The sequence below is a fragment of the Psittacula echo genome, assembly GCF_963264785.1.
Source record: "Psittacula echo genome assembly, chromosome: 4".
NCBI classification, from domain to species: Eukaryota; Metazoa; Chordata; class Aves; order Psittaciformes; family Psittacidae; genus Psittacula; species Psittacula echo.
In genome coordinates, this window is record NC_137738.1 from 71,974,640 (window position 1) to 71,987,626 (window position 12,987).

Sequence of the window (12,987 nt, forward strand, 5' to 3'; positions counted from 1 at the left end):
AATCATAGCTTGAAACAGGGACATTTCCCAAGTTCCATTCTTAAATATTTAAACTCAGTCAGTCCCCTTAACCAACTACTTCAGCAAGAAGGAAATATTTTTTTTTCTGTACTTAATCTCTCCTTACATTTGGCTTAGAAAGTAGGTTATGGAGTATCATTTGCTGAAGCTTTTTAACACTAGGTTTGAGATGTGCTTCTGGTCTAGTTGCAGATGTCCCTGCTCATTGCAGGGGGGATTGGACTAGATGACCTTTGAAGGTCCCTTCCAACCCAAACTATTCTATGATATGAAGGTACACTAGATGACCAGTGTTCTTTCTAGTCTTTTCTTTTACTAGGACTATTTCAAGTAGACCTTTTCATATACCCATAGTACTTCTCAGGTGATTTGAGAGAGACAAGAAGCTGTGACTGCCCCATCCCTTGAAGTGTTGAAGGCCAGGTTGGACAGGGCTTTGGGCAACCTGGTCTAGTGGAAGGTGTCCCTGCCCATGCAGAGCGGTTGGAACCAGATGATCTTTAAAGTCCCTTACAACCCAAACCATTCTGTGATTCTGTGATATGATTCTATAGGGGGTGGGAGGAACCCATAAATATAGGTACTTATAAAAAATTGTGAGTATGAGTTTTAAAAGTATACTATATAGAAACCATTTGAGAAACAGAATTAGGTGCCTGTCAGAAGTGCAAAGCCACTTTATTTTCTGTCAGAAACACCTTGATAATATATAATGTTCACTAATCATTTATCTGAACGTAGGCTAACATTTGCAAAAAATACCTGTATCAGGTACACAGCCATAACAAAATAATTCAGCCACTTACAAAAGCTTTATTTATATTCTTGTAATACAGCTTTATCATGCAATGCAGACCTCTTTCGGGATAACCACCTCCAACTGCAGATGAACTGCTGAACATTACCCCTTTGGCTCATTTTGAACTATTTTTGCAGTTCAAATATTGTGAGGTCATGGAAGAGTTACTCTAAAATTGGTCTTGCTCAAGGTACTTTGCAAAGGCAATACAAACATGACAAAAATCGCAGGAGGTTATAAACACTAGCAAGAAAAGCAATCACTAGCAGTAGACTCAGACAAATAAATCTCTACTAATCCTGGTAAATGCTAAAATGTTCCAGGTCTCAGGTGGAAGACTTCTACAGGTGACAGAAGACACCACTTTTTCTTGTTTTTCTGGTCTTGCTTTTGAACTGAAAAGGCCTGTTGCTATCCTTACAAATCAGAGACACATTTATCCTGGCAGATAGTTATGATTTTGTTTGAACATAACAAACAGAAATAAACTCTATTTTTAGGAAGACAGTGAGGAGTAAATTTGTACTTCAAACACAGCAGTTAATGGTTTCTGAAGTCTGATTATATTAAAAAAAAAAAAAGATCCAAATGACTTCACCTGAATCAGCTGTTTCATTGCATACCTTGTATAACTGAGGCAAGGTGAGTGAGCACAAGTTCTTATCGGGGGTCAGATCTCAGCACATGTACAGTGGCTGAAGTAACTTTTGGCATCAATCAGAGAATTTTTTATAGACAGTGTTGCAACACAAAGATAAAAATTACATCAGTACACATTGCTTTCTCTGGGGCACAAATATTGCATTCAGGCTAGCAGTTTATCAGGATGGTTTCAGTGTTCCCACAAAGGAAAAAGGATATTTCCATATTGCTTTTTATTTTTACCATGACTCTATATTGCTTTTTATTCTTATCCTATCTAAGAAAGACCTGAAGTGCTACCATGATACCTATCGAAGGTAATACTCAGGGCTTGGGTAGGCAGATCCTTGGCTATCCCGGCAAATACAAGGAAGGCTGGATAATCAGTCTCAAAGACTCCAGGTTTAAAGTTTGTTCAAATCTTTTTATTAATACTGATTTCTGTAATACTTTCTGAGATGGTGGAGCAAGGAAGAAGTTTATTTCCTGAATTTGCTGCTGATTTGCTAATCAAGTTTCCAGAAATAGAGACTTGGAACCCTTCCAATTTTCCTACATTAATTAACCCCAAATTAATTTTCTGAAGCTACTTAGCAGGGAATTCACAAAAAGACAGATTCTGTGAAAGCCTGTTTTTTAAATAAAATATGAGGTAGTAGAATGGCTACAAGGCCTACAGATCAAATGTGAAGAGATAAGTTTAAAAGAGCTGCAAAATTATTATCTGATTGTTGCTGCCTGACAACAGATACCAAACCCCTCTATCCTTAAGTATTTTTATAGCTACATTATTTCAAGCTGTGCCATTTCTCTAGCAGGGCTACGGTACCTGTATGGAAATCATTTCTGCTTTTCCATACATGAATTTAGAGGAGCAAAGCCACAGTCATGCAGTACACAATAGATTGTATACAAACAATTTCAGAACATATTGCAAACAAACGCTAGGGATAGCAGTACAAACCAGCTCAACACCTGCTCTGTCCTAATACCCCCTCCATCCCCATCAGGTGTAACTACAAGCAGCATAGCTGAGGCCAGCACATGGTAACCTCCGCAACCAAAAGCTAATTACATCAAACAGATGCTCCCGACTGCACAAAGCTATCCAGCCCCATCCCCTTTGGAAAAGGTTGGATTTCACAGTCATTTAACAGTATAAGGAAAGTGAAATTTGCCTGTTGTTAAGGAACACAGGCATAGTTTGTGCATGTGGCCAACTCCAGGGGGTTTGGCTTGGGTGTGGGATCCCACTCCAGTCCATGAGCTCCATGTAAAAATACGTGGTGGTCCCTCAGCGCTAAGTGGCCATGCCCGTTGCATCGGCTAACACCAGGCCCTGGATAAAAACCACTGTTATAATGGAGAACCGCTGGTAGGATTCTCCTCAGCAGGTGATTAGAACTTAGCCTGTTTCTAGCGGGCACAGAGCGAACCGGAGGGGCTCTCTGAAGCGGTAAAGGGGAGGGCGGTCTAACCCTTTAGCAAATGCCGGCCCCGGAGCGATGTCACACCACCAGGGCTCCAGGGCGCGGGGAGGGTTGCGGGCCCGCACCACCCGCGCTTCTCCCCCTCACACCTGGTTGCCCACCCGGCTATGCGCGGAGCTGCCGGTGACTCAGCGGCAGCAGAGCCCGGTGACACCCCGAAAACACACCCCCCCGGCGGCGGCGCCTCGCCGCGGCTCTGCCCCCTCCCTCCCTCCCGCAGGATCATCCCACCCCGCCGGGCGGTCACCTCAGCAGGAGGAGCCGCCACTTTGCCTGGGCTCCCGCAGCGACCTGACGGCAGTGAGCAGAGCCGAGCCGCGTCGCGTCATGCAAGGAGAGAAGGCAGCCGAGTGCCGGGACGCCGGCCAGTCCCGGCAGATCACCATGAAGAGGGGCTACGAGGTGCTCCGCGACCCTCACCTCAACAAGGTAGGGGCAGGCAGGGCAGGTGCGCCCTCTCCCTCGCCCCGAACCCCCGTACGCCCGCTCGCGCGGGACGGAGAGATCTGCCGCGGCTGCCTGCGGGGCCCGGCCCGAGGCGGTGGGGACGCCCGGCGGCCTCTCGCCGTCGCCGCCGCCACCTGTCGCAGCGCAGCGCCTGGGGAGCGCCCTGCACGGCCCGGTCCGTTGCCGCACAGCGGCCGGCGGGTCGGGGCCGCCGGTGGGGAGTAGGGTGCGGGGCAGCGGTACTTCCTGCGGGCCGGGCTGCGCTTCCTCTTCCTCCGTGGCGGCGGGGGGCCTGCGGGCGGCCGTGTGCGCCCCCGCCCCGCCATCCTCGGCCGGGGGCGCGGAGTCCTCCGTGAGCAGCGGCGACAGCCCCGCTGTATCTTCCGGAGAAGAGAAGCAACAGCAGCCCAGGGAGGATGCTGCTGAAAGTTACGCCGCTTTGCTGCGAGTTCCCAGTGCCGTGTCTGTGCTTTCCTGGTACCCTCCTTCTTTCCCATCTCTCTTCCCCACGGGCGCCCCAGCTTGTTTCATGCGAACAAGCCTAGCTGTTCGTGCTGTCCCCTGGTAGGTGAGGAAGACAATTTATCACCACTGTTCCACCTGCAGTTGTGAAATGCAACTTCAGTTTGCCCCCCTGCTCTGCATCAGTCAGCTCTTAAGAGATGCTATAGCATAGCAAAACCTTTTTGTCACATCTCTAATTTGTTTAAGAATAGTAATTCATCATGATAAAACTTCCTAAGCATGTTAAACTAATCTGGAAAATATTAATCTGGGTGTTTGCACAGCTCTGATAAAGATGCAAATTTCAGATAGTAAAATACTTTTTTTATGTGACAGGCCCTGGATTTTCTGCTAAAATGAAAAATGGGTAAAGTTAAAGGTAGATGATAAGCCTCACCTAGCACATAAAATCTTGGTCAACTCCTTAGCTCTGGCTGTGTTCTTGCAAGTTACTTTTAATGGTGCTTGGCATTGTACCTATGCATTAGGCTGTATATGCAGTCATTCTAGTTATTGCTGAGTTGGATAAATTGATGCAAACTATGTCTCTAGTTTTACTGGGTAGGTTGACTCATCATTAAAAGCTCCATATATTAGTTAGATGAATAGTGCTTTTATTAGCCTTGGTGCTTGACTACAGGGTTTCCTCAGAGACTGTCTAATGTCTCTGTGTGTGTGTAGGCCCAAGAAGCTCTCCTGAGGTTAAGTGAAAGGAAAATTAATCAAAACATAAAACTCCCAAGAAAAAACCAAGGAGAGGCTGTCTCCCTTGGGATTGCTTTTAAGCAGCTCTAGTATTCACGGAAAAATCTTACTCAGAATAACCAGGAAAGCCAACCCAACCCAACAAAAAAACCACCTTGTTTTAAGAAGTCAAATGGGGCTTATTCCAAAATGCATTAATACACGGCACTCTGAGGCAAAGCAAGAGCATTGCTACCTTCTTCCTCTCAAATACATATACCTTGCCTCTGAACAGCATAGCTGGAGATGAGGTGCTAAAGAGGAAGGGTCTTGCTTAATTTCTTGGCTTTGTTTTTCCCTTCCAGCAGAGAAGCTGGAAGAAGTAGTTGTTCATTACCAGCCACATCTACCCAGCTAACACAGAGTTCAGTGTTAGAAAATGTCAGCTGAAAAATCTGATCTTTATGCCCGTGAGAGTCTGGTCCTGCTCTGCTGAAGAATGGGTAATCCAGTTTTCTGACTGAGACAGGTGACTTTTGGTGCATGTAGATATATTACACCCTACTGTATACATATATACATATGCATATGCACACCCCTTAATATACATATATTTTATTGCCAAATATATATATGGGCAATAAAATATGTTAAGTACTGCCAACATAGTTGCCAGTTTGATAGCTTGAGGCCTGCCTGTGTGTGTGGGAGCTGATATTCCCAGTTCACTTTCTATTGCCAAGGCTGTTAAACAATCATGAGGTTGCAGAGAATTCAATTTGAAGTTGGGGGGAGGAATCTCCTTTAATGATTCTAAAGTACAGGGATTGTTTACAGTTCTGCAGAAGTGCCAGAATCTGCTATCTCCTGGGCCCTGTCTAAGAGCTGCAGCTCCTCCGTATCAGCGCTTTCTCTTGGGTACAGTGCCGGTCCTATTTGCATATACTTGGCAAGAGTAGACTGAAAGTACCGAGTAGTGCTATCTAGCAGCAACTCGTAGAAAAACAAGACAAATGATGTTTCAGGGTCTCTTAAGCCAAGACAGCTGGCCTGTCAAGCAGGTAAAGCTGAAGTATGCTGCAATATGTGGAAGTGTGGGGCTTGCGTCCTCAAATAGTGCACTCCTTTTCTCAGGCAAGTCAAAATAAAAATTTTACAGGGAACCATTTATACTGGGATATCTTTAAAAGTAGATGTAAAAAGAAATAAGGAGCTAATTTTTTTTATTTTTTTATTAATACCTATCTTCATTTTGTCCCCCACTGATGGAACCATAAAGCTGGATTTCTGCACACTCAGTGCATACATTACTTTTTATACTTTGGCTGGTGAGAGGTGAGAGAAAGGGCTGTGGAAATGTCAGAGTAAACATCTAGATTTCTTCTTTTCCGCTTGCCTTCTACTTCTGCCTGGATGGCAGAGTTTCCAGAACTTACTAAGCACTGAACCATGTTGAAGCCCTAGGCAATGTCATTCTTAAATCTTTTATGTTTCCTTTGTAAGTAGTTCACAAACATGTACAGACTTTACTGAGGAAAAGCTTAATAAAAATTGTTTTATTTTTGTCATGCTGGGGCATTTTGCTTGTATGTAAAACCATTGCTGCTTTTACAGCTCCATCTCAGCAGCAGTGACGCCGCAAAAATTATGAGTCATCATGACTTTAGTTGCTTGAGGACACATGTCCAAGTCTGTGGACAGTTACCATGATTCAGTTTATTGTCTGAGATTTTAGGTCCATAGTGTTTAAATGTGTATTTAGAACCTTTTTGTTAATTGTCTTGTTTGTCTTTTTTCCTTTAGACAACTAAACACATTGTAAATAGCAATTACGAGGAAAACAAACATAATTTCACTTCTTTTCATTGAAATAGATCACATTTAGAAACCTTTGACTGGGAGTTCTATGTTCTTTAAGCTGATGAGCTACAGAAGTGTGAAGGCAATTTGCTCCGCTTCTGCTATAAATCTCATTTATGCTTTACTCAATATACAAGTTTACAATTTTAAACCACACAAATCATTTGGCGCTAAACTTTCATCTAATTTTTAATTTTTTTTACCATTTAATGTTTAAACAAATGATAGTTTGCCATAAGCTACTTGTTTTCAGAATCTTGATGTGAAGATATGCAAATGCGTATTTCAATACCAAACTTTTTCAATAGCCTGTATTAGTTGCCAAATCTAAACACTTGAAAACACTGAGAAACTTTGCTATTGGAGTAGTGCTTTGCTTCCAGGCTGCTTTCGTATTCTTGCAGAGTGGTTCAGTGAACAGGAAATAAGTGATTCTGTGAAATCTAAGTGCTGGAGGGCTCTTTTCCTTCTCCAGCTGCTTAATTGTTACCCCTTTCCTGACAGTGCTATCATCATTGCTGAGTGTAGTGTGCATGTGAACTTTTGGTCCCTCTTTTTTATTTTCCTTTTATTCAAGTTGTCATAAGGAACTGGAGAATTTCAGAACAGACTGTGATGGGGCTGCTGAATATCCAAGAGCTCCCAATCAACCCCACCTGCCAAGACATTTATGTTTTATCCTTATGACCTCCTGTATGTGATGCTGTGGGATCTCAGTAGGTTCTCAACTAATGTTATTGTTGATTGCAGTGATGTTAGTTGTTAATTAGTTGTTAATTGCAGTGATATTAGTTGTTGGCTGGAGCTGGCTGTCAGACGCTCTATAAGATTTACGAACCATACAATATATAAAATACTCACTATAAGATAAAAGGACCATACTGGAATAGACCAAAGGTCCATTTATCCCAGTGTCTTATTTCAGACAGTGGCCAAACTGGAGATCTCAGGAGAAGTGAAAGACTGAAGGATGCCTCTAGTGACACTTTCTCAGAATAAACAATTCCAGGCTGAGGGAATGACCGGTTTATCAGGGGGTTATTAAGATATGAATGCTTGTCCTTCCTATCAGATTACACATGCTATCTGTACTAATTTACTATAAAGACAATTGTAAACTTTTTTTTTTTTTTAATTTCAAGTGAAATTGTCATCTAGCTAGACAGAAGCATGGACTTCCCATTTTGCCTGTATGTTTCAGAGAGTGGGAGGAGAATGCTTATGAAAAACAGATATATTTTGTTCTGTATACAGCTAGTTGCTTCACTAAAATCAAATTCGATTTTGAAACAGTATCATCCTGCAATTGGTGTGGGTGACACATAGGAAAAGTCTTGTGACTGACGTTTGTTAGTGACCCTGTAATAGGCCTCAGAAAACCTGACTTCAGTAAAAAAAATCAGGAGCATTCCATTTACTGGGTAAAAGAGAAGAAACATTTAAGAAGCTCTTCTAAACAGATCTATTCCTTTATCAAATACCAAGCAGTGGAAGTCTTCGTCTTCCGCTGGTAATGTGTACGCTGGCTGAGTCCTCTGGAGTGCCCAGTGCTTGCTAGTTGTTGCTTTTGTCTTAGTTGTAGATAGATATTCCACAAGGAAAACTGATGAAGCTGGGGATGGAGGAGGAAAACACTCCTTAAAATGGCATATTAGCAGTATCTATACTAACTTGTAAAATAGGTTTTCTGGAGGTTACTTGATATTGCAAAGGATGATTTCGTATTAAGTGGTAGTAGGCATGATAGTGTCTTTTAGATTGGAAGATGGTCAGTTCCATGTGAAAGTAAAGGAATAATTTGAGGAAATCTTTTGTGGGTATAGTTGCTGATCACTCTCACTGTCTTCTGCTTCCTTTTTTCCTATGAACATTTTGCCCTTTACAACTTTGTAGTTTTTAACAGTAATATTTCCAAGTTCTTATCCCCATCAGGTCACCTAGCATAGAGATAAGCATATGCTCTTTTTCTGGTGTTTGACAAAAGTAAACGGTATGGTGGTTATGCTAGCACAAAAAGCAAATCAGTCTGGTCTGTCTGAAACCTTTTAGAGTGAACTTGTATCGGTTTTGCCTGTTTGGTGAGCATTGCAGTTTTGATGTATTACTGGGGTCTCTGACACCGAAGTTGCTGTTCTGTGACTGGCTACCTAAAACAGGAGGTTCTTCAAGTATGAGGTTGGTTCATACCAGAGGTATTTGCTCTTCAACAGCCAGGAGCATAAGTTGCAGACTGGCAGAACTGCAGTCTGCAACTTATTGTGGCAAACACATTGCCAGTGTTTTCCTTCTTGCAGTCACCTTTTTGAGATGCGAGGGAGGGTTGCAATGCAGGATGGTTTTTGTATGGGTACTTTTATTTACAGTATGTGGGAAGGACTTTAAAAATTAATTCTGTGGGGGTTTTTCCGCCTTTCTTACTTTAAGGCAGGTTTTTCCTGCATACTGTTAATGAGGAAAAAGTCTTGGGAAAAGCACGAAGTATTTCAATTGGGTTATTTTACCACCATCTTCCGTTTCATGTATATAGCTTGCAGCATTCATTGCCTCTACCTGCTTTGTTCCTGACCTAGTAATTTGCTGTGGTTGGTGTTGATATTATTTTCTTCCTGTTGGCCTCTATTTCCTTGCTTGCAGTTATGAAAAAGAGTGCTGAGACAGCGAGTTAGGAACAAAGTTCTGTGACATGAATTAAAAGCAAATAAGATGAAGGAGAAGTTGTGTAGTAAGCAATATAGCAGTGTTAGCAGCTGAACAGTGGTATGAGTTGTCACAATTAGAATTATTTTGCTGTGAAGCTGTTTCAGGTATTAAAGATGCTTTTCTGTTCTGTAATTTTCTTGTGAACTTCAGTAATTGAATACAAAGTTGACCTTTTTCTTTAGACTGAGGAATCCTATGCCTACTGGTTCTAAATGCTACTTGAATAGAGACTTTAATCCTGGCACAGAGCACCTTGAAAACAGGATTTGTTTATGTAAAGTAGTAGGTTAAATGCACTTTTCTAGACTAGGTTTTATAGAGATGCTGGCCACAGAACTTTGGTGGTGTTTTTTTAGTCTTACTGATGGATGCTGACACAAAGTAGGATAAGAGCTCACTGAGAAACTGTACTTCTGTTTAGGTAAAATAAACTGCAAAGAATATTTGTGCTTTCTGCAGAAAGCATATCTCAACATACAGGAGTTCTTATTTTGCATTCTTCACTTTATATATACAGTTCTGCTGAGTCAGTCTCTTGTGTTGAGCTGTCTCTGAAAAAAAGTTGCAGCCATAGCAGCCACAAGCTTTTCTCCCCTGTCCCTGCTTCCCTCTCAGAGAAGAGGAAGAGGTGAAATGTGTGACAAAGATGTTCCTTGTTAACCCATGACCCCAAGTTAAAATGTATCATCTTTGCTTTGTCATACCTTTCCTTTCCCCATCTTGCCTGTGCAGGTGAGCAGTGTATTTGGTGCATAACTGGCTCATGGCTGCTGTAGCCCAGGCCCACAGGGGTTGATGTTGGCCTTCACACAAAGGTCTCATTGCTCCAGACTCCGGTTAAGTGACCCATTGCCCCATGCTAAATATGTTTCCAGGGAAGTTACGGAGCCACTGGTGGAGGAAGGCTTACCCTTACAGCTTCTGAGCATAAGGGATTGTCTGACTCCAACTGGGAGGTTTTGCAAGATCCAAAGCTATCCTGTAGCTAGGAAAGCTGCCAGTTTTGGGAACACCCCCTGTGATCATCCACAGAGGTAGCTTCTGTAGAAGTGAGCGCAGAGGCTACGTCTCTCTTAGCACAAACCAAATGTATTAATGCCTGGTGCTGTATGTGTGTGCTGGCTGGTAGGGGCTCTGGCTGGTGCTTCTGGGGCTCTTCCTCTCCTCTGAATTTTTTTGACTCTCTCCTTTGCCATGATTTAAGCCAGTAATTCAGTTTGGCAGTAGCAGGGGGTTAGTTAAGCTTTCTTTGAATGTCCTTCTCTTTTATGGAGGGGCTTTCTCTTTATTTTGTGCCAGGGCAGTGTGGGCCAGGCCCATGACTTAGAGTAGTTTTACAGTAATTATCTCCATTGTCTGGTTTAACGCAACATCAAAGAGCTAAATCTGGTATAGGAAAAAGGCAATAAAATGTTGTAGGATTACCACTTTGTAATACATGGTAGCCAAAGTTTTTGGCAACAAAGCTGCAGACAAACTTGAAACAGTTGTGGTGTGTCTGCAAAACTGGGATGGGTGGGACTTGGAGCTTCCTAATAGACAGAAACAGCAAGATTTTGCATTAATTTGTCAGAGACCAGGCAAAGTCTTTGGTGTTTCCAGTGTTTAACCTGACAGGAATTCAAGTCTTCAAATCATGATGCTGACATTTTCTAGTCAGAGGAGGAAGATGAGAGGAGAGGATCTGCTTTGGGACCATCTTAAGAACCTTAACGTACACAAGTCCATGGGACCTAATGAAATCCATCTGTGGGTCCTGAAGGAGCTGGCGAATGAAGTTGCTAAGCCACTGTCCATCATATTTGAAAAGTCATGGCAATCAGGTGAAGTTCCCGATGACTGGAAAAAGGGAAATACAACCCCCATTTTCAAGAAGGGGAAAATGGATGACCCGGGGAATTACAGACCAGTCAGTCTCACCTCTGTGCCTGGCAAAATCTTGGAGCAGATTCTCCTGGAAGACATGCTAAGGCACATGAAAAACAAGGAGGTGGTTGGTGACAGCCAGCATGGCTTCACTAAGGGGAAATCCTGCCTGACCAATTTGGTGGCCTTCTATGATGAGGCTGCGGAACTGATGGACAGGGGCAGAGCAGTTGATGTCATCTACCTGGACTTGTGCAAAGCCTTCGACACTGTCCCACATGACATCCTTGTCTCTAAATTGGAGAGACATCAATTTGATAGGTGGACCACTCAGTGGATAAAGAACTGGCTGGATGGCCGCATGCAAAGAGTTGTGGTCAATGGCTCGATGTCCGGGTGGAGACCAGTAACGAGTGGTGTCCCTCAGGGATCGGTGTTGGGACCGGTCTTATTCAACATCTTTGTCGGTGACATGGACAGTGGGATTGAGTGCGCCCTCAGCAAGTTTGCCGATGACACCACTCTGTGTGGTTCGGTTGATACACCGGAGGGAAGGGATGCCATCCAGAGGGACCTTGATACGCTTGTGAGGTGGGCTGATGCCAACCTTATGAAGTTTAACCATGCCAAGTGCAAGGCTTACACCTGTGTAGGAGCAATCCCAGGCACAGCTACAGGTTGGGCAGAGAAAAGATTCAGAGCAGCCCTGCAGAGAAGGACTTGAGGGTGTTGGCTGATGAAAAATGAACATGAACTGGCTTCAGTGTGCGCTCGCAGCCCAGAAAGCCAACCGTATCCTGGGCTGCATCAAGAGGAGCGTGACCAGCAGGTCAAAGGAGGTGATTCTGCCCCTCTACTCTGCTCTTGTGAGACCTCACTTGGAGTATTGTGTGCAGTTCTGGTGTCCTCAACATAAAAAGGACATGTAACTGTTGGAACAAGTCCAGAGGAGGGCCACGAGGATGATCAAAGGACTGGAGCACCTCCTGCATGGAGACAGGCTGAGAAAGTTGGGGCTGTTCAGCCTGGAGAAGAGAAGGCTGCGTGGAAACCTCATAGCAGCCTTCCAGTATCTGAAGGGGGGCTATAGGGATGCTGGGGATGGACTGTAGTGACAGGACAAGAGGTAATGGGTTAAAACTTAAAACAGGGGAAGTTTAGATTGGATCTAAGGAAGAAATTCTTTACTGAGAGGGTGGTGAGGCACTGGAATGGGTTGCCCAGGGAGGTTGTGAATGCTCCATCCCTGGCGGTGTTCAAGTCCAGGTTGGATGAGGCCTTAGGTGGCATGGTTTAGTGTGAGGTGTCCCTGCCCATGGCAGGGGGGTTGGAACTAGATGATCTTAAGGTCCTTTCCAACCCTGACTATTCTATGATTCTATGATTTTGGCTTGAGACTAGAATATTCTGGCTTATCATTCAGGGCGAAGGGTATCATGCACAGCCAGCAGCATGGCTTCCTAGCTTCCTTTTTACTGAGAGTAAATTAATGGTAGAGGATTTCAAGGGGGGAAGCCGGTAAAAAACTGGTGTCAAATTAGCACTTTAAAAAAACAAACCCATTTGTCACTTGGAGAGCTTGAGTGTCTTTAACCTCCACAGACTTCTAAAACACGATTCCTAGCAGACCATTTAGAAGGAAACACTGAAATATTCATTCAGTGTGCATGATAAATGTTTTTGGCAAGCAGAACCTTTCAGAGACTAGTCTGGTTTGATCTAAAATGATGAACATTATGGTATCTATTTTTTTTGCTTAAGTAAGATGACCTTAAATAGTCCAAATCTATGGGTGATTTCAGAGAGGGGAAAAAAAAAAAAAAAAGTCTGTGGAGAAAGCTAACTGTGATTCTGTTAAAAACATCTCTAGTTTTGCATGAGAATTATTTTATGCATAGTCCTCAGTATAGATTTTTTTGGTAGGAGTTAAAAACATGAAGTGCGTGCATAAGCAAACAAGTTTTGGTCTTATAA

The 12,987-nt window shown here is 43.4% G+C and overlaps 1 protein-coding gene across 1 annotated transcript in view; it reads left to right on the top strand.

The window, feature by feature from the left end:
* Positions 1-3,279: 3,279 nt before the first annotated feature.
* ME1 (malic enzyme 1) overlaps positions 3,280-12,987 on the top strand; it is a gene marked incomplete at its 5' end in the record, with an annotated part of 173,413 nt that continues 163,705 nt past the window's right edge. Inside the window, one exon of the mRNA XM_080614639.1 lies at positions 3,280-3,381. Within this exon, the coding sequence (XP_080470765.1) occupies positions 3,280-3,381 (102 nt within the window). The remainder of the gene's footprint in view (positions 3,382-12,987) is intronic.